The sequence below is a fragment of the Anomalospiza imberbis genome, chromosome Z (assembly GCF_031753505.1).
Source record: "Anomalospiza imberbis isolate Cuckoo-Finch-1a 21T00152 chromosome Z, ASM3175350v1, whole genome shotgun sequence".
NCBI lineage: Eukaryota > Metazoa > Chordata > Aves > Passeriformes > Viduidae > Anomalospiza > Anomalospiza imberbis.
The window spans coordinates 54,284,086-54,310,515 of NC_089721.1; the positions used below are offsets into that span (position 1 = coordinate 54,284,086).

At 39.4% G+C, this 26,430-nt stretch overlaps 3 protein-coding genes across 3 annotated transcripts in view; 2 read left to right on the forward strand and 1 right to left on the reverse strand.

Moving 5' to 3' along the window:
• The window catches only part of PTGR1 (prostaglandin reductase 1), a 129,684-nt gene that overhangs the window by 82,855 nt on the left and 20,399 nt on the right, over positions 1–26,430 (forward strand). The window lies entirely within an intron of this gene.
• Positions 1–26,430, forward strand: part of ECPAS (Ecm29 proteasome adaptor and scaffold) — a 424,259-nt gene that overhangs the window by 60,972 nt on the left and 336,857 nt on the right. The gene's annotated exons all lie outside the window — the stretch shown is intronic.
• On the reverse strand, positions 679–24,876 carry SMC2 (structural maintenance of chromosomes 2). Its single transcript, XM_068177375.1, has 24 exons — positions 24,673–24,876; positions 23,634–23,783; positions 22,921–23,043; positions 21,966–22,004; positions 21,673–21,783; positions 21,436–21,480; positions 20,687–20,920; positions 19,907–20,056; positions 18,956–19,189; positions 17,962–18,121; positions 11,749–11,866; positions 10,908–11,046; positions 10,541–10,660; positions 10,018–10,222; positions 9,308–9,443; positions 8,221–8,345; positions 7,214–7,407; positions 6,773–6,916; positions 6,326–6,520; positions 5,530–5,730; positions 4,625–4,741; positions 3,166–3,326; positions 1,762–1,909; positions 679–849 (listed from the first exon to the last, which is right to left on the reverse strand). Exons 1-24 carry the CDS (start codon positions 24,838–24,840, stop codon positions 679–681), a joined length of 3,588 nt encoding a protein of 1,195 aa, XP_068033476.1. The 5' UTR covers positions 24,841–24,876.

Consider the following 26,430-nt stretch of genomic DNA (forward strand, 5'->3'; position numbering starts at 1 on the left):
TACACAGACCATGCATAGGTCCTGTGCTGTGGTGAGCAGAGACCTACTCTGCAGTGCTATGAGAAAGCTGGTTTGGACTTGAGCCCCATAGACATGCCATTTCTGGCTAGTGAAAGCAGCAGGATACATTCAGGTAAGAATGTAAAAACTGAAAAAGGGTTAAATTCTGAGAAGGCACTATCCAGTGAAAAACTCTGAGGAAGGAAAGCACACACACACAACCAGGTTGTGTTATATTTTACTTCATTAAACACAACTAAAAATTGGGAAAAGAGCTTGGGAGTTAGTAGTTGAGGACTGTTTTGCTCCTTAAAAAACAATTACATACCCATGACACTTTTCTGTGGAATTTGACAACAGGCAAAGAAGACTGTTACTACACTTTGCAGTAGGTCTTCTGAATAGAACATTGCTAGTTGAATCAGCTTTTCCTCATTTAAAAGCGTTAAGTTTACAAACATTTATGTGTATAAGTTACAGAGGAATGACAGGAATTATGGCACACCATAAAGATCAAAATTGTCCAGCTTACTTAATAGAACAGGCTGTTACAGAGTATTTTGTATGAATTTCAGTTCTTAATAAAATGCAGATATGAACTAAAACATTAAAACACATTAAAACACATTAAAACATTAGGAAGCAACAGAGAACATTTGTTACTAGACTTGTACAAGATTAATGCTCCATAATTTTTTTTTTTTTGGAGGGTTCTTGCCGACAGTTAGATTTTTTCCTCTTTTGAGTCTGATGGTATCTTGCAATAGTGGATACACCATCCAGAAACCTGGTCTTGTAGAGGACATTTGCATTGTTGAACATTCCATCCTTCAAGGACACCACAATAAACTAAAACAAACCAGAAACACGTAAAATAAATGTTGCTATCCAAACAACACTAGAAAATGCTTTCAAAGAGAGGACTCCTTTTACTTAATTTGGCTAATACCTCAGTAATAATCTTTTAAAAATATTTAAAACTAACCAAGGCCCAAGAGGTCCCACTTTTTCTGTAAACCCACTTTTTTCATGTAAACCCACTTTTTCTGCAGCTAATGACACTCCTGTCCATACCCTAGCACCTGGCCTGGGATACAGTCCACAATGCAGGATGCCTGTTTGTGGTGGAAGAAAACACAGAAATAACCGTGCCACTAATTATGAAAGAATCTTACCTAGTAGATTCTTACCTAGGATCTTACCTAGTCAAAAGATAGTACTCAAATAATTTTGCAATACTGATTCCCCATCTCACATAATTTGGAATGGTCAAGTCCTTACACCAAATAGAGACAGGTACTGCCTTTTTTTTTCATGTACAGGTCACAATGATACAGAGATCCTTTCCAGTACTGCCTGACTTATTTCAATAGGGTCAACATGAAATATCTTTAACCTCAAGTTAAATATCTCTAGGAAAAAGAATTCAGGATGTTGTCATGCCTGAAATTGAGTGTATCACAGATACTCCCCCTTATCGCTCCATTTTAACCAGTGCAGCAGCAACATTCAAGTTTCAAAACTGCCGTATCAGTCTAGCTTTCAGTTGAAACAACTCAGAAATACAACACACATCCATTGAATAAAAGGGTAAACAGCTCAGAGTCCTCCGTGCCAAACTGCCTTTGTAAATAATGGAACTCTTAGCAATCTGGCGTGGTGGAACATGTCCTGCCCGTGGCCAGGGGATTGACCTAGATGGTCTTTAAGGCCCCTTCCAATCCAAACCATTCTATTACCACAATAATTTCAAGATAATACCTGGGAGTGTCTGAAATGAGTTTGAAGCATCTTCCCAATATTCTGGGTATGAGAGAGATCAAGGGCTGCATCCACTTCATCCAAGATGTAAACTGGGGCAGGCCTGAAGAGGAGCATGGCTAATATCAAGGATAAGGCTACCAGTGATCTAGTATGGAGACAAGAAAAATAGGATTTAGTCTCATCTGAAGGGCTCTGGCTTTTGAAAACAATTGTTGAAAGGCAATGAAGGTGGTAAAGGGTCTGGATCACAAGTCTGATGAGGAGCAGGTACTGGTGTTGTTTAGCCTGGAGAGAAGGGGGCCCAGGAGGGACCTCCACAGAAAGGAAGGTGTAACCAGGTGGGGATTGGCCACTTCTCCCTTCTCTGTAATGAGACAGGCCAAGGGGAAATGGCCTTCAGTTACATCAGGGTAGGTTTAGATTGGATATCAGGAAAAATTTCTTCACTGAAATGGTTATCAAGGATTTGAATGGGTTGCCCACAGAAGTGCTTGAGTCAGCATTCATGGAGAGATTTAGATGTGGGGTTTAACGATATGGTTTAATGGTGGACCTGGCAGTTAAGTCAATGGTTGAATTTGATGATCTTAAGAGAGTTTGTCCAGCCTAAATGATTCTATGATTCTAAAATAGTCCCTCAAAACCACATTACTGCTATGGTTCTTGAAGAGACGGAATAATAGTTTCCCCATTTCAAAACATGATGTCTTCTGTCAGAAACAGCAAATATTACTTCTTCTTATTGGAAGATCACATTAGTTGGGTGATGATATTTGAAATTATGCTGTTGTTCTATTTCCAGTTCTGAGTTTTGCAGTGTTTTTCCCCCATCTGGTTCTTCAAGTATTCTGTCCTTAGAAAGGACAGAATGTGACAGAGTTCTGTATCTCTGTCTCACCTCTTCCCAAATTCTGTTTCTGTTTTTCAATTTGTAAAGATCTTTTTTTTTCCTTAGAAGCTGCAAAGAAGCACATGCCCTACACAGTACTTGTAAACACTGGAGAAGGAAACTGTTGCCATGACACTACCTTTGTACCAGGGAAATACTTGCCTATATAGATTTTTGTGGTTACAGTTCAAGGAGAGAAGCATTTAATTCAAGGTTACGTTAGTACTACCTAATGTAGTGGTAGTACTAAATCGTGGTTTTCTCACCATTCAATTATTTTTTCCCCCTTCTGTGTGACGGGACTAAAATCTTGTTTGTTATCTTATACTAAGTAAAGCATTGTTCTAAGTCAGCATATATTAATAGTGCTTCCAATATTGAGTCCATTTGGAAGGAGGCAGAGTCCCTGTCTTGACAAGGAAAAGATTAATTTTTTGCTTTTCAGAACTTTAATTAGTTAGACATATCAATTACATACAAAATGACAATGGAAAACAAATGAATTCACCAACCTTTGTCCTCCACTAAGTTCTGTTAAGTTTTCCTTCCAGATCTTTCCTAAGCCAACTTTGAATTCCATACCAACAAAGACATTGTGACTTTTACAGGGTGCTAGCATAGCTCTGGCTCCAGGTAGGAGTGTTGAGAAAATGGAACCAAAGTCTTCATTGACCTAGAAGTCACACCACAAAAGATGTATAAGTGTGCTCTGGGATCAAGAGCACAAAGAGTGAAAAACTTAGTGATGAGCAGCACGACACTCGAGACCTTTGAACTGAGATCTTTCCCAGTTCAACACGGTGACTTCCCATGTCACATACAGGACAGTGAGAAAACATTAGCTTTTACTTTTTCTGTACTGAAGAGAGAAGCAACACCAAAGGATATATGACACCTCATACTAAGCATTTTAGAAGGATCCAATGAAAGCCATATTGGAAGGCTTCTTTATGCTATCAACCAGGGAAATGATTATGGCCCTAACTCAGATTTATAAACTGGCAAATTGCAATTTGCATTTCAATTAATGGACTACTAAAAGTACAAGTACCATGTAAGAGATATATGCTGGCATGCTCCCCACTCTTCTTCTTCCCAGGTTTACTTAAGCAATGTCCAGGTATGGGATGGGATGCAACTTTGTAAATGTAAATTAAAATTTCCTAGGTTTAGGAAATTATCTGAAAACAAACTTATTCTACCATGCATGATGCTTTTGCATTACAGCTCACTAATTTCTATCAAACATGATTTTTACAATGAAAAAGTACAACTTTGTCAGTGATATCCTAAGTACAGGCAGGATAATTAATAATTAAATAGATACTTCATATATGTGCAATTTAATCTTGGTTAAAATCAATTTTCTCAAAGGCCAAAAAACACAAGTTCTGCTGGTACAGCAGAAAATAAAGTGTCAAAAGATTTTCATGTAGAAAGGGATAATTTTATGCTTTTGTTATAATTCATTATATGAAAGACCTGGTAAAAAGGCAGAGTGCCTGGGTAACAGAAACATAAATCAGACATTGCTCTACCCCAGTATTATGTATCCTGACAGTAACAGAAGCAGAAACCCAGGTCCACAGCCCCGCACTGTAAAGGGCAACATAGCAGCAGAAAATTTTTACTCTAGTAAGATACTGGTTTAAGAAAAGAAAAAACACCAAAAATAAAACTCAGCTGTACTTCAATATGCCTTAACCTTCATGAAATGTTTGTGGACACTAAAAGGGAATGAGAAAGTAGTTTTTCAGGTTTAAATGGACCTTTACAATTCTCAAAGAATTCATGTCTTATTCTCAAAAGTGGGAATAAACAGGAGAAATAAAGTGGCTATTTTTAAATATAGGTCAGAGATAATAGTTCTGAAAACAGACTTTTTTTTTTCCCAAGGAAATATGCAAAACGGTAATCTAACATAAATCTGATCCTCAACTAAACCATGAAGATAAATTTCAAGTGTCATACCTTTTTCCAAGCAGTATCTAAAGCTTGTTTTTTCCTCTGGTCAAGCTCTTCAATAACTGCAAGAATTTTTATCTTGTCATTCTCTACAATTCCTTTTTTCTTCATTAACTCATTGTACTGGTGCAAGGAGAAGAAAAGATTGATTTCAATGAACTTGGTGCTCAAATGCATTCTGTGCTAATCTTACAGCGTCACTGTATCATTGTGTAGCTATGAAATAGTAATTAACCACAAGATTAAAACCCAGTGCATTCATTTAGCTGCATGAGGGATGTAAGTTTTGGGATTATTTGCAAATTAAAGCATCAGAATTTTCAACAATCAACAAGGGGGAAGGACGACATTGCTCTGAAAGTTGCACTTCCCAAGTTAATCATGTTTCATTTGCTTTTCCATAGAAGGATAGTTCTGGAGGCTGATAGGAGGAAACAGTACTAGAAAAGCTGAAGGATAAAATCAGTGGGCAGTTTTCAGACAATCCTGGAATAGCCTGAAAATACAGATTAATTCAAGACAACCTTGCTACACCATCAAGCTTGAAGATGAATATATTTTTGGTCTGCAACTTTTAATTCAGTGTACAGATCTCAGATACTCCAGTGGACATCACAAAGCTTGCTAATGCTTCAGCTTAGGATGAATTGGGGTAGGAAGGAATAAAGTAGTATTTTTTACCATCCAAAGTCACGAATAATAGTAACCTAAAAACCTGGTGCGCCAATGAACAGTTCAAAGATGTAAGATTAGTATGAAAGAACCAGTAAAAGGTTTAGTTTTATTTTTGGTGTATTGAGAAATAAAGCACATAAAAACATAAAGCTACATTATATATATCAGTATGTATTGTATATATACCATATGACCAGCCTGCTCAATCCTTATAGATTAAAGCATAGAATGTTTACCCTTTCCTCTGCATCAGAAAGCATGTTCATAGCTCTCGTGTTCACAGTCTTTCCCATCTTCTCTTTATACTCCTGCAATTTCTGCAGCTTCTCACTTGCTTCTTTAGGGCTGCAACTTTTGAAATCATAGGCTGTGTTTGGCTGGCCAAAGAGTGGTCTGTCTGAAGCTATCCACTTATGTTCTTTCAACATTTTGGCCACCTTTAAACAAAAAGTTGAGACTTTTTCCTCACCCTTCTCGAATGTGAAATAAAAATTAAAACAAACAAACAAAACCAAAAAAAAACCACCCCACCTATATTCTGAAATTACCACATTAATTCTTCTATCCCAATGCAGCACAGGTACATATTTTAACAATGCTTTGGGTGATTTCCTTCACTGTGGACAAACAAAGCATTTAAGGTAGCTTTCATGTACATCTTTACTTACTTACTTCAAGCACATGTTTTCTACATCTGAGCTATACCAATGTCACTGCATCATGGAATTACTTTTTTAATTAATTATCTAATTTGTCCATACAGTCAGAATGTTCCTACTGATCACTTTCTCACCATGATCTACCCCCTGTTGCTCCATACAGATAATCTCTTTTACAATGCACAATTTCCACTCCCTCTTCTTCAGATAAAAATTTTACATTGAGAGCTGCAAATACGACAGTGCTTAAAGGAAAAAGCAGTGCTTAAAGGCCATTTCCTTTAAGCAGTGCTTAAAGGCCATTTCCTTTGCATGTGGTAAGGGAATAACCATTCTTGGTCACAATGTGAAGAAAAGCACAATTTTGAAATACCTTGGCACCAGCATCAGCAGCCTCTTGTTGACGTTTGGTGATGCTGTGTTCTAATTCTTTAACTTTAATCTGTAATTCATTATTTTGTTCTCTGTATTTTACCATCTCTGCAGATTTGTCTCTAATTGCATTATCATGTAATGCAATTACTTCCTTTTGCTTGGCAAGCTCCTCCTGTGCTTTCTCTATAAATTCCTGAAAAAGGAAATCAGCAGACATTTATTGCCCTCTTTTAAAGTTGGCATTAAAACCTTATTAGAACTGACACAGCAAGGAGAAAAAATTCACACGTGAAAGTGAAGCAAAAAAAAAAAAAAAACTACCTAGGCCGATTGAGTGTAGTAAGTGAATCTGCCGAAAAAAATACACATTATAAAGTGAGGTTCAGAGGATCACACAGAGTAACATCAAAATGGATACTGAAAAACAGTATTTATTCACTTTTACCTCTGTTTTAGCCACTTCAGCCACCAGAGCATCAACTTGATCCTGGTAGGATTTGATTGCTCCCTCTGCAGCTGTTATCTGTTGTCTATAGGAGACCTGCTCTTGTTTCAGCTCTTCAAGTTCCAGAAATAAAGCTTTGACTCCCTAGAGAGATGTTTTCCAATTTATTAGTTATACTTAAATGGAAAGAATTAAGATTCAGTTTGATGTAGTAAATTCTGCAGAAGATTAACAGTACCCATTCTTGAGCAAATGCACAATCCCACAAAATAAAGAAAGAAAAATACAAAAAACCTCAGTCAGTGACTACGTCAGCGACTACACAGTAATATATTAAGTCCCAAAACTGAGAGTATTAAAACCTCAGGAAAATCATACTTTCTGATTTTTGCAGCCACTTTTAACATTAAGAGAGAACTGCCAACAGAAGTGAAGTTTTACCTGCTGCATGTCTTTTATTTTTTTGCTTGAAGTGTCTGCCTTTTTCTTGGCATTGTCTAGTTTCTGTTCTGCATTTTTCCGCTCTTTTAGACATTCTGCTTCTGCATTTTTGATTTGATTCTCTAATTCCTTGTATTTTTTTTCTGCTTTATTTTTGCTCTCTTCTGTTTTGTGTAATGTCTCTTCACAAGATGCTGAATCAAGAAGTAGAGTACTGAGATTGAGCACTGTTCTCATCTTTAAATTTACACCCTAAATGCCAACTGAAATAAACCTTTCTTTGCCCCCAACAGGAAATAAGTGGGTGACCACTCACTAGTTGCTGAAGTCAGATATTTCAATGATTACTCTAAGACTGTGTGCTTTTGCTATCAGTTATTGGTAGGGGACCAAACAGCCATTATGAAAAGATGACCATTTTTTTTGACAGAGGGAAGAATGTCAAGTTGCAGGATCAAGAAGTAATTAATCAGATGGCTGTCTAACAAGATATCATCACATCCCTGGAATACAACATCTAGCTATGTATCACTTCTGGCCATTTTTTAGACGTTTTACTTGTTGCTGCAATTTGTGCAATTTTTTCTTTCCTTAGCTATATGAAACACTATTTCTTTCAACGCTTTCTTGTTATACAAACTATACTACAAACCTCAAGTATCTACAAAAACAGATGGCTTGAAAAAAGCAAAGATTACACAAATATGGGATTAAATCAATTTTTAAACTTCCCTGCAAAGATGTATTTTCCTTTATTACAAAGTATATAAAAAACATTCCATAAGAGTATAACCTTTACTATACGAGAATGACCATCTTTAAATGAATCACCTCTATGCAAGTATATTGTGATTCTGTGCTTGTTACACGTTCCATAATATAAAACTAATATTTTTAAAGTGAAAAGTACTTCTTTCTTAAATAAAGAATGTGTAACTCAAACAGGCTGATATCCATCTCATTCTCAGCAATTAGTTTTCAGGTAAGAGTAAGAACACATTTGTCACCAATGGTTTTCTTCAGGGCAATCAGCTCTTCCTCTTGTTTGTGGTAAGTGCTTTGACAAAGCTTCTTGCGCAGCAGCTCTGCTTCCTCAGACTTCATGTCCCATTGCTGCTTCAGTTGCTGATACCTTTGGAGACAGTAGTGACACACACTGCTATATGGAAGGGTACCCAGCATCTCACTTTCAAAGCTGAAGTAAGTAGATGAATATCTATATTCCATTTCTCATGTAAGATATAGTGATGACAGTATGGCAAATAAGGTAAAATGAATGAAAATCCAACATAATTGCTTCAATAATAATTGTGAGGTTTATAGGCATGTAAGTTATTATATATGTAGCTCCTGCTATTTAGCCCTGATCTGACCTATTAAAACAAATGCAACTTTTTTCCCCAATTGGCAGCATGACAGATGTTAGGGTGAAGAATTAAAGAAAAGATATCTAAAAGCAGAAGTTCCTTCCTCTTCTTGGTGATATTTCTGGAAGTCTACTGCGGCTCAAAACAATTTGAAAAAATAAATCCAGCTGGTACGTAGCATGTTATGCAATGCTACTTCCTTATGGCATTTTTGCAGAACTGACTGAACATTTTTTTTGGTTCCATCTTTTAATATGGTTTTCAGTAACTGAGTAGCTGAAAATCAAATATACTTAATATGATTTAATTTAAGTGCTGACAGCAGTATTGCTCAGATAATAATTTTAACATCTTTTTATTTCCTTGTGAGAAAAATTAGACTGACCACAAATTGGAATTCTGTACAGGTGTTAAAAATATGTCTGGAACAGATCCATTCTTCAGTGGACTTAATGAAAATTCAACCAATTTCAATTAGATACCAATGTGTACCCTTTATTTGCTCTGTATTATCCAAAACAAAGTGGTTTTGCATGTGTTATTTTAAAACTGAATTTACTTTTTGATTACTGACTTACTAATTATATTGGGAGGAGGGAGAGGAAGGGAATCACTTTCTGCTTATTACATTCTTGAAAGGCTTATGGCCTCCCAAAAGAACTCATTACATTAAATTTACTCAGTCACATTAAGAGAAATTATACACATTGTATAGTGTAAACCTTACCTTTCAGCATCTGTCTTCAAGCTTGCCAACTCAATCTCTACAGCTTCAAGCTCAGATTCCTTTTTCTTAAGTTCTATTCCAATAAATTTCACTTCTTGAATTTTAGACAATATTGATGCAGCCCGTGACGATGCACCTGTTCAATGAAAAAATTCAAAAGCCAGGCTGATTGGAATTAGACCAGTGGATTCACCACTGGTAATTGCAAATTCTAAACATTAATAATGAGGCAGGGTGATGATTTATTTTAGTTGAGAAACAGAAAAGGCAGCTAGGCTAAAGCTAGAGTTCTCAGGAGAGAAAGACTACCTCATTTGTTACAGAACAGAGCTCTGCAGTCTGAACACTACACAAGCATGTCTTATGCAAACAGCTAACTTTCCATAATTTATGAAATTATTGCAAACCAATGATGAATTACTTCAAAAAGTGCTTGAATTCCAAGTACTTTTGCTTCCAAGAGGATTATACAGTCTAATAAGATTTAAGTATTTAAAATCTAAATTACTTTATGTGAAGTTTGTAATTAATTTTTTTAAACTAATTAATATTATTTCAGCTGAAGACAACTTTATGTCAAATGTATTATTCCCATTGTGTATCTAAGTAAAAAGGTTATTGTTAATTTTTATTTAAAATATGCAAGAGCAGTAAACATATCAACAGACACACAATATTATTAGTATTATATGAATAGAACCAGCAATTGCCTCCATGCAGAGTTCCTTGGGGATCAAACACATCTCCATCAAGAGTAACACTTCTTGTCATTATCCTTCTGTCGAAAGTCACTTTCTTAGCATTATCCATGTTATTACAGACCAGTGTTGTTCCAAAGATGTATTCCATTGCTTTCTGCAGTTCAGATTTGTATCCAATTAGAGAAAGGGCTAAATCTAAGTTAGCATGCCCAGCCTAGAAATCAAACAAAATGCAATTAGTATGCCTTAAGTTATAAGAAGTTTCAAATTTGATTTCTGTCTTTTGTTGATAATAACTCTTTGAAAAGTATAATCACATTTTAAAACTATTTCAGTTACAAGTGGAATAATTAATACCCATTTAAACCTCACAAAATCGAAAGGATACAAAGGAAAACAAAATCAATACATCCTCAAACCCTGTACAAATTCTTATTATAATAACCATTAAGAATCTCGAGTTCTTAGTACAGAAATAAAATTAAAATGGGACAGAAGCAATATAGTGTAAAGAGTGTATTTATTTACATACCAGGCTTTGGGCCAACTTGATGATGTCTTCATGAATACACCTGGCTGAAATTTTGTTTAAGGGAATGATGGTGTATCGATGCTTTAGATGACCCTTCTCTAAAAGCTTTTTGCCAGTAGCCTCAAATGAAAAATAGTTACAAAGCATATCTTGAGTACACAAGTAATTTTGTAAAGTAAGACATCAGGGCATTGGAAGAAGAATACATTGTTGCCACCAACTATGCATGCCTTTCTTCACCCAATTAAAACATGTATGTGGGTCCAAACCCGTCTCAAGCATTCAGTAACAAGGCACATGCTTGCCAACCCAAATCATACAACAGCATCTCAAAATTTAGCGTTCTGCAGTAATTAAATAAACTTACTTCTGTGTCCACAATAATGTTATAGAGTTTCCCTCCAGCCACCACTTCCAGGGCTTTAGAATTGGTTAGATTTTTCACAGTGATAAGAGTTAAAACAGGGCCTTTCACATGGCTTGGACTCCAATTTTTTTCTGGTTGTCTTAAAATAAATATAAATTATGACTGTGAATCATGTTTGTTTTTCTCCCACACACCCTTAAGAAATTTATATTTAAAACCCATGATGTTTATTGTTCTTGTATAAGCAATTCTAAATTCTATCAGAAAAAGAACCCCATGAAAAAATGGTTAAATTAAATACTCCACAGGAAGAGATTCAACAATAAAGAGTCAGTTACATATGATTCAGTTACATAGTCATTAAAAGAATGTAATTCCTGATTTATTTCCATATTTTTTCAATGGATTTTTCCAATGGGCTCTGTTATTACCACAGCTATAGGAGTATGTTCAGCCTATTACACAAAAAATTAAACCTGGGAATACAGCTATTTGGCTGGAGTTGACCTCCAAAAAGCAAGTCCACTTGTGTCCACAGGCAGGAAACAGTGATGACATATTTCCCAGTTTAGACCTTTGGATTCTATGGCTTTAGCTACTGAACTTATGACTTGGAAACGCCATCAGACAAAACTTTTAAATTCTAGTGACTTAGATAAGATTATAAGATTTCCTGACTTTTCCTCTCACCTCCCCCTTCACTTTGCAGCATGGGTAAAACAGTCATTATTCACTGGCAGTAAGAAAAAGGTGACAAAAGCTAAGACACTGGTAGAATTATGTGGTAAAAGGCCCCCCAAAGCCCTTTCAAACATCTTTCAAGATCACATTGAGACCTTACTTGTATGTAAACTGTAGATGAGGAACTTTTGACATTAAATTTTCACTCTGTTCTCTAAGCCGGAAGATATCAGAAATCAATGCCTTCTTTTTTGCTAGGAGGACATCTTCTTTTTCTTCTTCAGAGTTGAATACAAACAGCAGACATATATCCAGAGCAGAGAAATCTATTAGCTTAAAAACTGGTATCCTACACTGCTTATCTACATATATGTAGAGAAGACTTTTTAAAATTATCTGTAAATTTTCAGACTAAATAAATTAATGCCATCATGACACCAAACATGCAAAGAAAAAGCTTAAAAAGTACCTAATGGTTAATCTGGAATATCAGCTAACAGTAGTGTCTGAAACAAATGTTACCTGGCATAAGAAACAAACTCTAAGAAATGTTTTAGGTACAGAAACCCAGGAAGTAATAGGAGTCTTGGTCTCTTTTACCATCTAAATTTTAGCTGGAATTTAATTGTTCCATCAAACTTCAAAATGTTCAGCCCAAAGTTGATATAATCAAATTATTTTAACCTGCTGTCTGTGAAAGTTTAGGAGTTTGCAGAGCTTACATCAGAGGAATTTATGCATGAAAGCAGTGTACTTGATTTTTCATTTCCCTCCTGCACTGGAGCTGGGTGAAATGTCCAACAGCAGCCCTCATAGTGCTGTTCTTTGTGCTTCTACTGAAAAAGCATAGATGTAAACACAGTTTTGGCTACTGCTAAGAATGCTGGCACAGCACCAAGGCTGTCCCTCCAGTTTCCTCTTCCAAAAGCTAGTAGGTTGTGAGTGGGCAACAGGCTGGGAGGGAACATAGACAGGATATGGGGTCCAACAGATATTCCATACTATTATGAAGGTGTGCTCATCAGTAAACGCTAAGAGAAAGGATGAGGGAAGGGAGCGTCCATTATTAAGGCCTTTGTCTTCCAAAACAGTCTTCCAAAACAGCATACTGAGGTCCTACTTCACAGGAAGTGGCTGAACAATGCCTTCTAATTCCTGATGGGAAGCAGAGCATAAATTCTTTTGTTTTCCTTTGTTTCTGCATCCTCCAGCCAGCTCCAAGACAGAGCTGCCACTGGCCAAGGCCAAGACCATCACTGATGGTAGTGAAACCTCTGGGATAACATATTATGGAAGAGGACAAAAAGGCCAAACCTATCTGCAGTGGCTGGAAAGAGGAGTGACAATATGTGAGAGGAACAGTCCTGCAGACACCAAGGCCAGTGAAAGACAGGGAGGAGGTGCTCCAAGCACTGGAACTGAGATTCTCCTGTAGCCTGTGGTGCAAACCATGCTGAGGCAGCAACATGGGCCATGGAGGTCCACAGTGTATCCACCTGTAGCCTGCGGAAACCAACACTGTAGCAGGGTCCTGTCAGAACCTGCATACCCATGGACAGATGAACCCATGCTGGAGCAGGTTTGCGGGCATGATGTATGACCCCTAGTGGGACCCACACTGGAGTAGCCTGTTTCTGAGGGACTGCACTCCATGAGTGGGACCCGTGCTGGAGGCCATGAGAAGGATTCACACTTGAGAAGTTCAAGGAGGACAGCCTCCCCTGGGGAAAAACCCCATGGTGGAGCAGGGGAAGGGTGTGAGTGTGAGTGACCCTGAGTAGGAAGGAGTGGCAGAGACAATGTTTGAGGAACTGACTGCAGTCCCCATTCCCTATCCCCCTGCACCACTCATGGAGAGAAAACCAGAAACTAAATAGAGCCTGGGAAATTAAGTTAAATTGATTTCCCCAAGTCTATTTCGCCCATGACAGTAATTGTCACAGAATTTCACAGAATTTTCTAGGTTGGAAGAGACCTTTAAGATCATCGAGTCCAACCTATGTTCTAACACCTCAACTAGATCATGGCACCAAGCGCCACATCCAGTCTTTATTTAAACACATCCAGTGATGGTGACCCCACCACCTCCCTGGGCAGATGATTCCAGTATTTGACCACTCTTTCTGTGAAAAACTTCTTCCTTAAGTCTAGCCTGTATCTCCCGTGGCGCAGCTTGCGACTGTGTCCTCTTGTTCTATCTGTTGTTGCCTGGAAAAAAGAGACCGACCCCCAGCTCACCACAGCCACCCTTCAGGAAGTTGAAGAGAGCGATAAGGTCACCTCTGAGTCTCCTTTTCTCCAGGCTAAACAATCCCAGCTCCCTCAGTCGTTCCTCACACGGCTTGTGTTCCAAGCCCCTCACCAGCCTCGTTGCTCTCCTTTGGACACACTCAAGCATCTCAACGTCCCTCCTAAACTGAGGGCCCAGAAATGGACACAGCACTCAAGGTGTGGCCTCACCAGTACCGAGTACAGGGGAAGAATGACCTCCCTGCTCCTGCTGGCCACACTATTCCTGATACTGGCCAGGATGCCGTTGGCCTTCTTGGCCACCCGGGCACACTGCTGGCTCATGTTCAGCCGACTGTCAACCAGCACCCCCAGGTCCCTTTCCACCTGAGCACTGTCCAGCCACACCATCCCCAGCCTATAACGTTACAGGGGGTTATTGTGGCCAAAGTGCAGGACTCGGCACTTGGACTTATTGAACTTTATCCCATTAGATTCTGCCCATCCATCCAAGCGTTCCAAGTCCCTCCGCAAAGCCCTCCGTCCCTCTAACAGATCGACACACGCTCCCAGCTTAGTGTCATCTGCAAATTTACTAATGAAAGACTCTAAACCCTCATCCATATCATCAATAAAAACATTAAACAGAACTGGCCCTAGCACAGACACCTGAGGGACACCACTGGTGACTGGCCGCCAGCTGGATGCAGCAGTGTTCACCACCACTCTCTGGGCCCGGCCATGCAGCCAGTTCTTAACCCAGCACAGAGTGCTCCTGTCCAAGCCACAGGCTTCCAGCTTATCTAGGAGTGTGCTGTGGGAGACAGAGTCAAAGGCCTTGCTGAAATCCAAATAAACAACATCTACAGCCTTCCCTGCATCCACTAGGCGGGTTACCTGGTCATAAAAGGTGACCAGGTTGGTTAAACATGACCTACCCCTCCTAAACCCATGCTGACTGGGGCTGATACCCTGGCCATCCTGTAAATTCTGTGTGATGGCACTTAATATAAACTGTTTCATTATTTTGCAAGGTACTGAGGTCAGGCTGACTGGTCTATAATTACCAGGATCCTCCTTTGCACCCTTTTTGTGAATGGGTGTCACACTGGCCAGCTTCCAGTCATCCGGAACCTCACCAGTGAGCCCGGACTGTTGGTAGATAATGGAGAGTGGCTTTGTAAGCTCATCTGCCAGCTCTCTCATTACCCTGGATCCTGTCAGGTCCCATAGATTTATGAACATCCAAGCATTTCAGTAGTTCTTTGACTGCCTCCCCTTGGATAATGGGGGGACCATTCTGCTCCCTGACACCATCAACCAACCCAGGCAGAAAGGTGTCTTGAAGGCAAGTCATCTTCCCACTAAAAACTGAGGTAAAGTAGGCATTAAGCACTTCTGCCTTCTCCTCATCTGCAAATACTAAGTTCCCTCCCTTGTCCATTAAAGAACGAAGGCTGGTCTTACCCTTTCTTCTAGCATTAATGTATTTGTAAAAACATTTTTTATCCCTTACAGAATTTGCCATTCTAAGTTCAAACTGAGCTTTGGCCTCCCTAATTTTTTTCCTGCATGCTCTAGCATGCCTCTTGAATACTTCCTTAGAGACCTGACCTTCCTTCCAAAGCTGATACATCCTTTTTATATTCCTAAGTTCCTCCAAAACCTCCTTGCCCAGCCAGGCTGGATGTTTACCCCATTGACTTATCTTTCAGCACACAGGGACAGTCAGTTCCTGTGCCCTCAAGATCTCTGTTTTGAAGTATGCCCACCCTTCCTGAACCCCTTTGTTTTTAAGGGCTGCCTCCCAAGGGACGCTCTGAATAAGTCTCCTAAACAGGCCAAAGTCTGCCCTCCAGAAGTCCAATGCAAGAGTCTTACTGGTGCTCCTCCTGACTTCACCAAATATTGAGGACTCTATTATTTCATGATCACTCTTCCCCAAGTGATCTCCAACCACCACATCTCCCACCAGCCCATCTCTATTTGCAAACAGCAGATCTAACATAGTCCCTCCCCTGGTGGGTTCACCCACCAGCTGCGACAAAAAGTTGTCCTCCACACACTCTAAGAATTTCCTGGACTGCCTCTTTACTGCTGTATTAAGTTCCCAGCAGATGTCTGGTAGGTTGAAGTCACCCACAAGAACAAGGACTGATGATCGTGAAACATTACCTAGCTGCTTATAGAATAAGTCATCTACCTCTTCTTCCTGGTTGGGTGGACGATAACAGACTCCCAGTAGGGTGTCAGCTTTGTTGGCCTTTCCCTTAATTCTTACCCATAGACATTCAACTCCATCTTCCTTAGTTTCAATTTCTACAGCATCAAAAGTCTGCTTAATATAAAGGGCCACCCCTCCACCTCTTCTTCCTTTCCTGTCTCTTCTGAAGAGCTTGTAGCCATCCAGTGCAGCACTCCAGCCATGTGAGTCATCCCACCATGTTTCCGTGATGGCAGCTAAATCATAGCTCTGGAGCTGCACCATGGCCTCCAGCTTTTCTTGTTTGTTGCCCAAGCTGCGTGCATTGGTATACACGCATCTCACCTGGGCTACTGACTTCACCCTTAACTTAGCCTTGCAACCCTTGGGCCTACTTCCATAGAGCCCAGCTGCATCCCCTTCCCCCTTCAAACCCAGTTTAAAGCCCTCTCAATGAGGTCTGCCAGTTCATGAGCTAAAAACCTTTTGCCTTTAACAGAGATGTACCCCATCTGGTTCCAGCAGAGCAGGTGCTGTAAAAGTTTCCCTATGATCAAAGAATCCAAAATTTTGCCGATGACACCAACCCTTAAGCCGTGTGTTGATGATGCGGATTCTCCTGTTTCCTTCGCCACCAAAGGGACTGAGCAGAACACTACCTGTGCTCCTGCCCTATCAACTACCTGACCCAGTACCCTAAAGTCCTTTCTAATTGACTTGACACTCTCTTTTCAATCTCATCACTGCCAGCCTGGAGTATCAGCAATGGATAATAATCAGAGGGATGAATCAGCCCAGGAAGTCTCTCAGAGATATTTTGTACCCGGGGCCCAGGGAGGCAACAGACCTCCCTGTGGGATGGGTCTGGTCGACATATGGGGCCCTCAGTTCCCTTCAGAAGGGAATCACCTACTACAATTACCCTTCTTTTCTTCTTGATGTTAGAGGTAGTGATCCATCTTACAGATGAATCACTGGGGGGCTCACTGGGCAGGCAGTTTTCTTTTAAATCATCTAATTGGGTCTCTAGTTCCAGGACCTCATACCTATTCTGTAGTGGTACCAGGCTGGATGATGGGGATGGGGAGGAATTTTTGTTAATACCTCCCCGAATGGGGACCCATTTCCACTCCTCTTCATCCACCAGGTGCCCTTCTATTGCCTGAGAGCGGGAGGCACATAAGTCCTCAGACTCTCGGTCAGAGGCCTCCCTTAAAGATGGAAGGGCTGAACTCCACCAGTCTATTTCCATTTCACTTTCCCTGATACTCCTTAACCTTTCAACTTCCTCCCTAAGCTCAGCCACCAGTGAAAGGAGGTCATTCACCTGTTCACACCGCAGGCAGGTCTCCTCCACAACACTCCCTGAAGCCACCGATAAGCTCAAACACTCTGGGCACGGATGGGTCTGCACAGACACATCCTTTTTGGAGGGCTCAACTCGCTCACTTACACTTATACTAGCCACAGTTTTTGACCGTGTAGAAACCATTATTAACAGACACCTCAAAGACAACCAGGCAGCAGAAAAACCTCAAACAACACAGAGGACTCCTTACTAGCGAGAAAGTTGGCAACCCTGCCTGTTTGCCATGCCTGCGCGAACTGCTCGCGGCACAAACTGTCTTGTATACCACATCCCTGTTTGCCCGCTGGCTCCCCAGAGACCTCTTATAAGCAGCCACTCAGCAGCTACTCAGGGCAGCTCCACCCCTTTCTCCTCACCGACTCACAATGGCCAAGTCAAGTGTCAAGTGATCTCTCCCTGTCCTCATCTCAACTCATGAGCTTTTGCAGTATATCATCTCCTCTGTCTAGTTAAGAAGGGGTGTGATAGAACACCTTTGGCAAACACCTGGCATCGAATCAGGGTCAACTCATGACACTTCTAAATGCCTTTGCAGACTGCCCCAAAATTATGCATCAGAAGTCTGTACAGACCTGAATAGTTCAGCTCCTTCATTTGCTTCTCTAGGGTTATTTTCATTTCTTCAACAGCATCAAATGCTTTTCGGTCTTTCTTGTAGCTTTCATCCATCTTTTTAACTTCAGCTTCTTTTGCCTCAAATTCTTTTTGTACATAATTCAATTTCATTTGAGCCTATAAGAAGTAAGCAAATACAGAACCAGATCTTCAAAGACAAACTTGCAGGTGCAAATTTAAAACACGTGCACTATCAAGCTGCCCGTGTAATTTATGAAATTTTCCACTGGTTGCAGATATGACAAAAACCAGCCTTGGCTTTTGAAAATAACGGCACAGGTTATTTGGAAACAAAACCACAGGTCTTGTATTTAACTATCATATCATATTAGAACATGAATAAACTCTGAGAAAAAACAAAGTAATTTAAGGTGGGATATAGCTGTCCTTATTACTGTATGGAGAAGAATTTCTCTTTCAGTGAGACGAGGAAGGTGAATTTTGGAAATTTACACTCCACTATCAGAACTACCCCAGCAGAGGTCTTCTATCCTAAGACAAAAGAAGCATCATCTCAGTCATGTGATGAGCATACAATTATCTAAGGAGAAAACAGTTTCCTCTAAACTCTCCATTTCAAAATCACAGGCATCTTTATTTTGATTCCATTAAGTTTAACTGCCAAAATCTCTTTGATTGTACATCATGAACAACAGTCCTCATTTTTTCCTATTTAATACTATTGATCATTTGAGTACAGTGAATCTTTTATGTCTCAAATGCCAGTTTCTAATACTTCCTTGCAGCAATGCTACAGCATTTTCCTGTGCAAGGATATTTCATTTATATTTTACCAGAAAGTTAGTTTAATGCACATGCCAATATGTAAAATATCTTGCATAGATATTCTGCACCTCTTTTCATTGATCTTTCAAGCATATGTCAATTGGTTTTCAGACAATTTTCAAAAGCATGAAGGCAGGTCTGACACAGGCAGAGGTTTTTTCTTACCTGTTTAGCCTCTGTTAGTGCTTGGCTAATTTCAGTTTTGCAGATCATCATCTGTCCTGAAAGACTCTCTTCTACACCATCCTTATTGCTGGACAGGCCAGAAGATACAGCATTAAAATGCTGTTGTGCTGCAGCTAAAGCATGTGCATCTTTTTCACTTTCTTCCAATAAAGCATTTAGTTCTTTCTCTAGATTCTTTACTTCTTTCTCCTTTGACATTAATGTTTTAGAATCCTTCAGGAAAACAAAGGAAAAAAAAAAAAAAAAAAAAAAAAAAAAAAAAAAAAAAAAAAAAAAAAAGCGAGAGAGAGAACCCGAGTCTGTTACTTTGAAATTCATGTTGTTTAGTTGAGGAGCAATAAGTAGTTTCATCAACTGCATTTCTATGACCCTTTGTCAGATTTTGTGATCTTGCAATATGTCTTTGCATGTTTTCAAATGTGTTACTTGCCCCATGAGTGTACTGAATATCTACAGAGAGATGAAATACAGGAAGGGGTAACAACTGCCCAAGAACTAGGAGAATTATCTCCTTCTTCCCAATACCTAAAAAAATGATCCTCCTGCATAACAAAGCATTGATTGTCAAAAATATGCAAGGCAGAGATTTCTTATTTAACATTAAGAGTAACATTAAGAGTAACATTTAACATTAAGAGTAAATGTCCAGAGAGCATAATAGTTTGGAGCTACAGAGACCTCTGCTGAGCTTAAGAGAAAATATGGAACCATGAGGAGTTGCACTTTATTTGTATCATATCTTTTTCTAAAGAGAACCTACTACTTATGCTGAACAAATTAAACAATGCCCTTAACATTTGTCTCTGCTTTCTTAATGTAATTCTTGCCATTCACAGGATTCTTCATACCATAACACGAAAGAAAAAAACAGCTCGTCCCACAATCTGAATTAATTTAGTATGTAAAGAAAATTATATATAAATATCTTACCCTCTGCATACGTGTTACCAATTCCTTATACTTAACCTCTTCGCCTTTTAAGTTTTGCTTCTTGAGATAAAGAGCACTTCGTGCTTTTGTATTAACTCTTTGATTTTCTGAAAGAGCAGCTTCTAGTTCATGGAGTTTATCACCAAATTTCTACAATCAGTAATAAAGGAAATTTAATTTAGCCTGTGACACCAATGTATTATTTGTAATACTTCGTCTTCTGTTCAGAGCTTTTTGTAGAAGGAAATCTGACCAGGCAGGCAGTAGTCTCCAATACAAACAGGTCAGACCATCTCCCACCTCTGAAATCCAACTTAACTAGAATGTATTATTGAAGACCCACACCACTCCATAAGATGGGACACTGTCCCTGTACAGAAGGTGGATTTAGACATCCAAAGACTCTATGGCCCATCCTGTATGTCATTAAATTTACTGCCCCCAAAAATCAAAGTCAATACTGATCACTGCCAACAAAACCTTGCTTACTCTTCTTTTGAGACATCAACAAATAGGGAGAAAAGCGCCTCTGGCAAAACTTACCATTGAATGCATAGAGTAAAAACAAGAAGTCAGTTTTTATGCTTCAGTTATTTTTCATTTCAATTTCAGACAAAAAAAAAAAACAACTTTAAATGGATGTTTTCTAGATAAAACTGACAATAAACAATGCATAACCTAAGCTACACAAATTCAACAGTATATTATCTATAAAAATAATTCCAGTATCTTAAAATTCTTTGTATGCAAGTATTCAGGAGTACAACTGTTTTCATTTACCTTATACTTTTCCTTTTCCATATCCGCTATGTCTTCATTAAGCTGTTTTATCTTCTGTTCAATTTCAGCCCTTGATTCCTGAAACTTCTCTACATTAGATTGCATTTCCTTTGCCATATCAGTGGAGGATACCTTTGTTTCTTCATTCAAAACAAACTGATAAGCTACACAAAAACGGCTTAAATGTTCTATTTCTCGTACTATTTTTTGGTATTCTAGATAGGATGCTCGTTCCTGAACAGACCAAAAAAAAGAAAAAGAAAAAAAAAAAAAAAAAAAAAAAAGAAAAAAAAAAAAGCTCTAAATTTTGATGGAAAAACAGAGTTACATAAAACTACTACAGAAATCTTTAAAGCATTTCCAAACATCAGTATTTGTAAGTAAGAGGATGGATGGATGGATTCTTCATGTTATTCTCAGCTAAAATAATATTCATATAATTGATTGCACACCAGAAATACCACTTGACTTAGTTTTTTTTTAAGAAATAAGACACTTTTAAATCTATTTTTATCTAGTTCTCTTGTTTTCTTCCTTCTCTCTACATCTCTCTTTAGGATTTCCTGGAAGTCCAAAATGTCCCATTCTCTGTATTTGGAAATATGACAAAATTCTTTCCCTTACAAGACTCTGCAGTTCTTGAAAACATGCTATTGTTTTAGCCAAAACTTACTGGTTCAGGGTAGTTGTGAAAGTATTTTTTCAGTACTTGAAGGACCTACTTTACCACCCTTCTAATTTTTCCATACCTCTTTCAGTCTCTGTAAAGTTGGATTGATCTCCTCATTTAAGACCTGAAACACATAACAGAAGATTTATATTTTGATTTTACTGAACTCTAAAATTTAAACATGTCTAGGCATGGATAGCTAGTTCCAGGTGCAGAAACAAAATACTCTAGAACATTGTACAAAGTCAACATTGAACTAGTTGTTCAGTTATCTTTAACAAACATGAATGAAAGTCTACTTTACAACACATAGTACCGTTTGAATGCTTTTCAGTTTGGATTCCTTCTTCTCTATGGTTTTCTGGGCAGTTATTTTCTTGCACTCATACATCCTAGTTCCAGCTGCTTCTTCAATCATAGCTAAGATCTAAAATAAAGCAATGCAAAAGACTTTGATGTCTCTTCTTATGTTAGATTGGTTCAATTAAGCTGAACAACTCATTTCCCTCCAACTTTTATTTTTGTTGTCCCCCTCCCAACATATAGATTCTTATAATTCAAATCAGTTCAGTAAAACTTCAGACAAAAACACTCCCACAACTTTCCTACCTCTGGCGGCTTCATATTTAAAATTTTGGTAATTTGTCCCTGGTGACAGAAAGATAAATCAAGATCAGTGGTTGTGTATCATGAAGTAGTAAAAAGAAAAACCAAAACCCCAAACCTCCACTCACTTTTATACGTGGTATTATAAGTTCAAGTACTTTTAAAAATGTTTTGCTACAACAATAATCTAGTTTACTCAATTGTTTTGCTCTTCAAAGTTCAAATAAGACACTCTTTCAGGTAATATACTTGAAGTGGCCCTTACATTGTATCTTAGGCTAATGCTCCACAGTTCTTATTAGATCTTAAAGGAGTAATTAAATACTTGCCTAGAGTTTTACTGGGTTGCTGATGTTGAATAAGCTGCTAATCATAAACCAGCTGTAATGGTCATATAGCTCATACATAACAAGTAGAAAGAGAGCATGTACAAAACTGTTCCCATCTTTACCATCCACTTGGGACAGTTACATTTGAAACAATAAATCCTGCTCTGTTTTATTATTCCTTGCAAATATTTCAGGAATTTGCCTAGTCTCTTACGGTCTTTGCAATTTGTCAGCTTTCCTTTGATAATTGGGTCTTAAGAAGGTAGATAACTTCATTCAAGATGCTGTCTAACATGGAGCACAAATAATAGCAAATAAAGCCCACCATTTTATAATATTTATAAAAGCAATGCTTATCTGTTAAGGAGGAAAAAAAAATAGAAAATAAAATGGGAACATACTTTGGAAAAGTTTTGCTAATATGAGGGCCACATGAGGTCTTGTGCTACAAGATGTGTTTTAGGGTCAAACTATGCTGTACTGGAAATAATTAACAACTTAACAGACTTCATTTTTTCTTGATAAGATGCCACTCTGATTAGGAAATTAAGTGTTTTCCCACTATCACCTCATCTTAAATTTAGTGCAAGTCCTACTCTTTCTGGATTTTATAAAGATGCACACAATACCTGCATAATGAGAAAGTGAGGATTATTGACATTGAGTCCAACGGAACAGAAGAGATCCTGCACACGACTGTTGGCAGCATTTACACCATTGATAAGATACTTACTTCTACCTCCCACAACAACCTAGAGAACAAAGATGAAAAAATGAAAAACTGCTTGGTGGTGTGAGAATATAAACTGCATTGAAGAATTAAAAAATCTGAGCAAATCACACCTGTTATATCTTTGCATATGTATGTATGTGCAAACTGTGCAGAACATCAAAACAGAATTTGTTTCATATTTAAAATATTTAACTAAAATATAAGAAAGATTAGTCATTGAGGACAATACTGTCAAGAAACTTTCCGAAAACTCTACTTAAAAAAAAAAACATACAATCAAAAAGTAATCAAAAACCAAAACCCCAACATCTTCACCAGAAAAATAAAGGTTCCTTTGTTATTGGAGGCCAAATTTAACACCGAGTTCAGATATTAAGAGGAAATATATGAAAGCAGAAAAAGCTGCAAGGCAGAAAATTTTAACTTGCTTTATGAACACTTCTAGCCTGTACGCTGGTAGTTTGTGTAACTAACTACACTATAGAAGAAACATAGAAACCTTGCCTCTACTGCAGAAACTCAGAAAATCACCCTTTTTTTCCCCAAACCACTCATGAGCATGGTAAAAATGTAAAAGGTTATGAAAAAATACAGATATTAAAGACTTACCTGCCTAGTCACAGTGATCTCATCATTAGATTCAAATCCCAGTGGACTTTGCCTTTTGTTTGAATTATCAAAGTTAATAGATACGGTTGCCTTTGTAATTCCAGCATGCCCACTCTTATAAACTAGATCTTGCATGTTGGAAGCTCGCACCTAAGTCCAGGGAACAGATAAATACTTTTTTGAAAGAAATTAACATTTTAATTGTACTACTGTAGGTTTTGAAGAAATGGAGAAATTAACTAAAAAAACAAAGATCTAGCTGCATATTTATGAGTTCATGTGAACTGGCAGGGGAGCTGCAAGGTGCTATCACTGTAAAACCACAGTGTGCGCCAGTCTATTTTTACTTATCCAGATAACTGTTTCTGCATGAGGCTCCTGACAAACACTGAATACACCTGTAAAAAAAGCCAGCTGACAGTAAATTTATTTAACAAACACTTATTTTTCACATTGCAGTACACAGACAAATGATTCAGAAAGTGTTCCTTGGAGGCCTGCTGGCTTTATCTACAACTGGGGGAAGGTAGGGATGGGAAAGAAAGCAAATTTAAAAATCATCTTCAGACAGAGATTAAAACTGATGTTAAAGTACATATTTTTTAGCAAAAATAAAGAATATATATTATCTCTTAAATAGCAGGCATCACATGAAAGCCACTTTTAAATTTTTTTCTGATGAACCAGGTAGCAGATTTTAAGACTCAATCCAGAACTGAAAACGTTTCTTACAAATGAGTAAGTTAGTGCCTTTGGCTTGAAGTTGTTAGCTTCTAAGTGGTTATTTTTAGTCTACTGTTTTAAGCCACATACTTTGTGTAACTGTGTGGTACGTGGATGAAGTTGTAACTCAACCTTAATGTAAGACTGAACAACAATGAGAGAGAGACCCAGATTAATGCAATGAAAAATTGAAATAATGAAACTGTTTCTTTCAAAGAAGCACCACTTCAGGTCTTCCGTGGGAGGTTATTCACTAGAGTAACATGAAAAGATGCTAACAGAAGAAAGACTTTTCTAAAATGTCCCATCTGTTTACCTGTGACAGATTGTTGATTCCCAGCACGAAACAAATGGAGTCCAAGATATTGGATTTGCCACTACCATTCAAGCCAGTAATGGCATTGAATAACGGGTCAAAGTCCTTAATTTCCGTTCTCTGAGCATAGGATTTAAAACCTTCCAGAACAATTGATTTAATGTACATCTTCTCAATGTTTCTAAAAAGTTTCTAAAAAGTATTCCAGTTAAAAGTATTCCTCTGTGAAGCACTGAGAAAGGTATCCGGATAATAATCCTATATACTTCAGAGTAAAGAAAAAAAAATCAAATTAATCGTACTGCCAAACAAACAACGAGACCTGAGAAAATGGAAAGAACGCATGCCTTTTACAACAAAAATATCATGCATTTATAAACCAAAAAAGCCAAGTAAATCATAGATCCAGGCAGTATCGCAACTGTACTTCAGCATTTCTAAGGGACTTGACTTTACACAAAGTTTATCGCGACACTTGGGTAGAGACTCGCGGTAAAACCACCGTTCGTCGCCAAGCGAAGGGGAAGAGGCTGCACGAGAAGGGGAAGCAAAGCCCCGGGTGTTTCAGAACACGGCAAAGCCTCCCTTTCCCTCTTGCAGAATTGCTGTACCTGTTCAGCCACACCGCCCGCGAGGGGTAAATCCCAGGGAAGCGGCAGCCTCGGCTCTGAGGCACCGCGAACAAGGACCCATCAGAGCCCCATCCACAACCCTGCCACCTTCATCGTGCTGCCCCCGCGGCCCCGCCCGTGACCCTGCTCCAGCGAGCCCTCCCTGCCCGCTCTGATTCCAAATCGGCAGCGGGCAGTCCTGCTTCCCTCCCCGGTCCCTCACCCGCTCGCCCCCGTCCAGAGCTGCTCCTCGATGCCAGTGCTTCACTCGCTCTCCGCCGTCCAGAGCTGCTCCTCGATGCCAGTGCTTCACCCGCTCACCCCCGTCCAGAGCTGCTCCTCGATGCCAGTGCTTCACTCGCTCTCCGCCGTCCAGAGCTGCTCCTCGATGCCAGTGCTTCACTCGCTCTCCGCCGTCCGGGTCCGCTCCCCGACGCTCGGCAGGATCAAATTTTGGCGCCGAGCGTCGCAACCGTTATGGGCGGTGCCCGATGGCGGCCGCCCCGCGCCGTCAGCCCGGCCCTCCCTTCCTCCCTCCCTCCCCGGCGGGAGAGGGGCGGTGCTGGGCGGCTCCTGGCGGCTCCTGGGAGAGGAGCGCGGCCGGAGTGCGGCCGGCCGGGATGGCGGGCGCCCCAGGGCAGGCGGGCAGGCACGGCGGGCGTGACTAGGAGGGGGCTCCTCCGGCTCTGACGGCGGCGGGAGCCGGCGGAAAATGGCGGGAGCCGGCCCAGGGAGGGAGGGCGGCTGGGGGCCTGTGGTTCCCGAGGGAGATGGGGTTGGATGGGAAGACAGTGAGGCGTTCCTGGGGAGTTCTGCACCGCGGCTGAGGAGCTTGAGCGTTAGCTCCGGGCTGCGGCGCAAAGTGTCTTTGTGCCTCCCTGAAATTATATCAAAGTTAAGGAAGTGCTGTTCTATACTTCCTACACGCATTCTTACTACGCCACCCCTACCCCACTCCCTCCTCCCCAAAAAATTAAAAAAAAACCCAAGCGCCATTTTTGCCTGTTCAAATCTATTGTTGTAATTTATACAGACATTCTTCCATTCAAGCAGAATTAGGAGAACTTCTTCAAAACGTGTGAGTACGTGTCACTGGAAGAACAGTAGCTGTCTATTTATTGCTCCACTGGTCAAAGCAGGAAAGCAA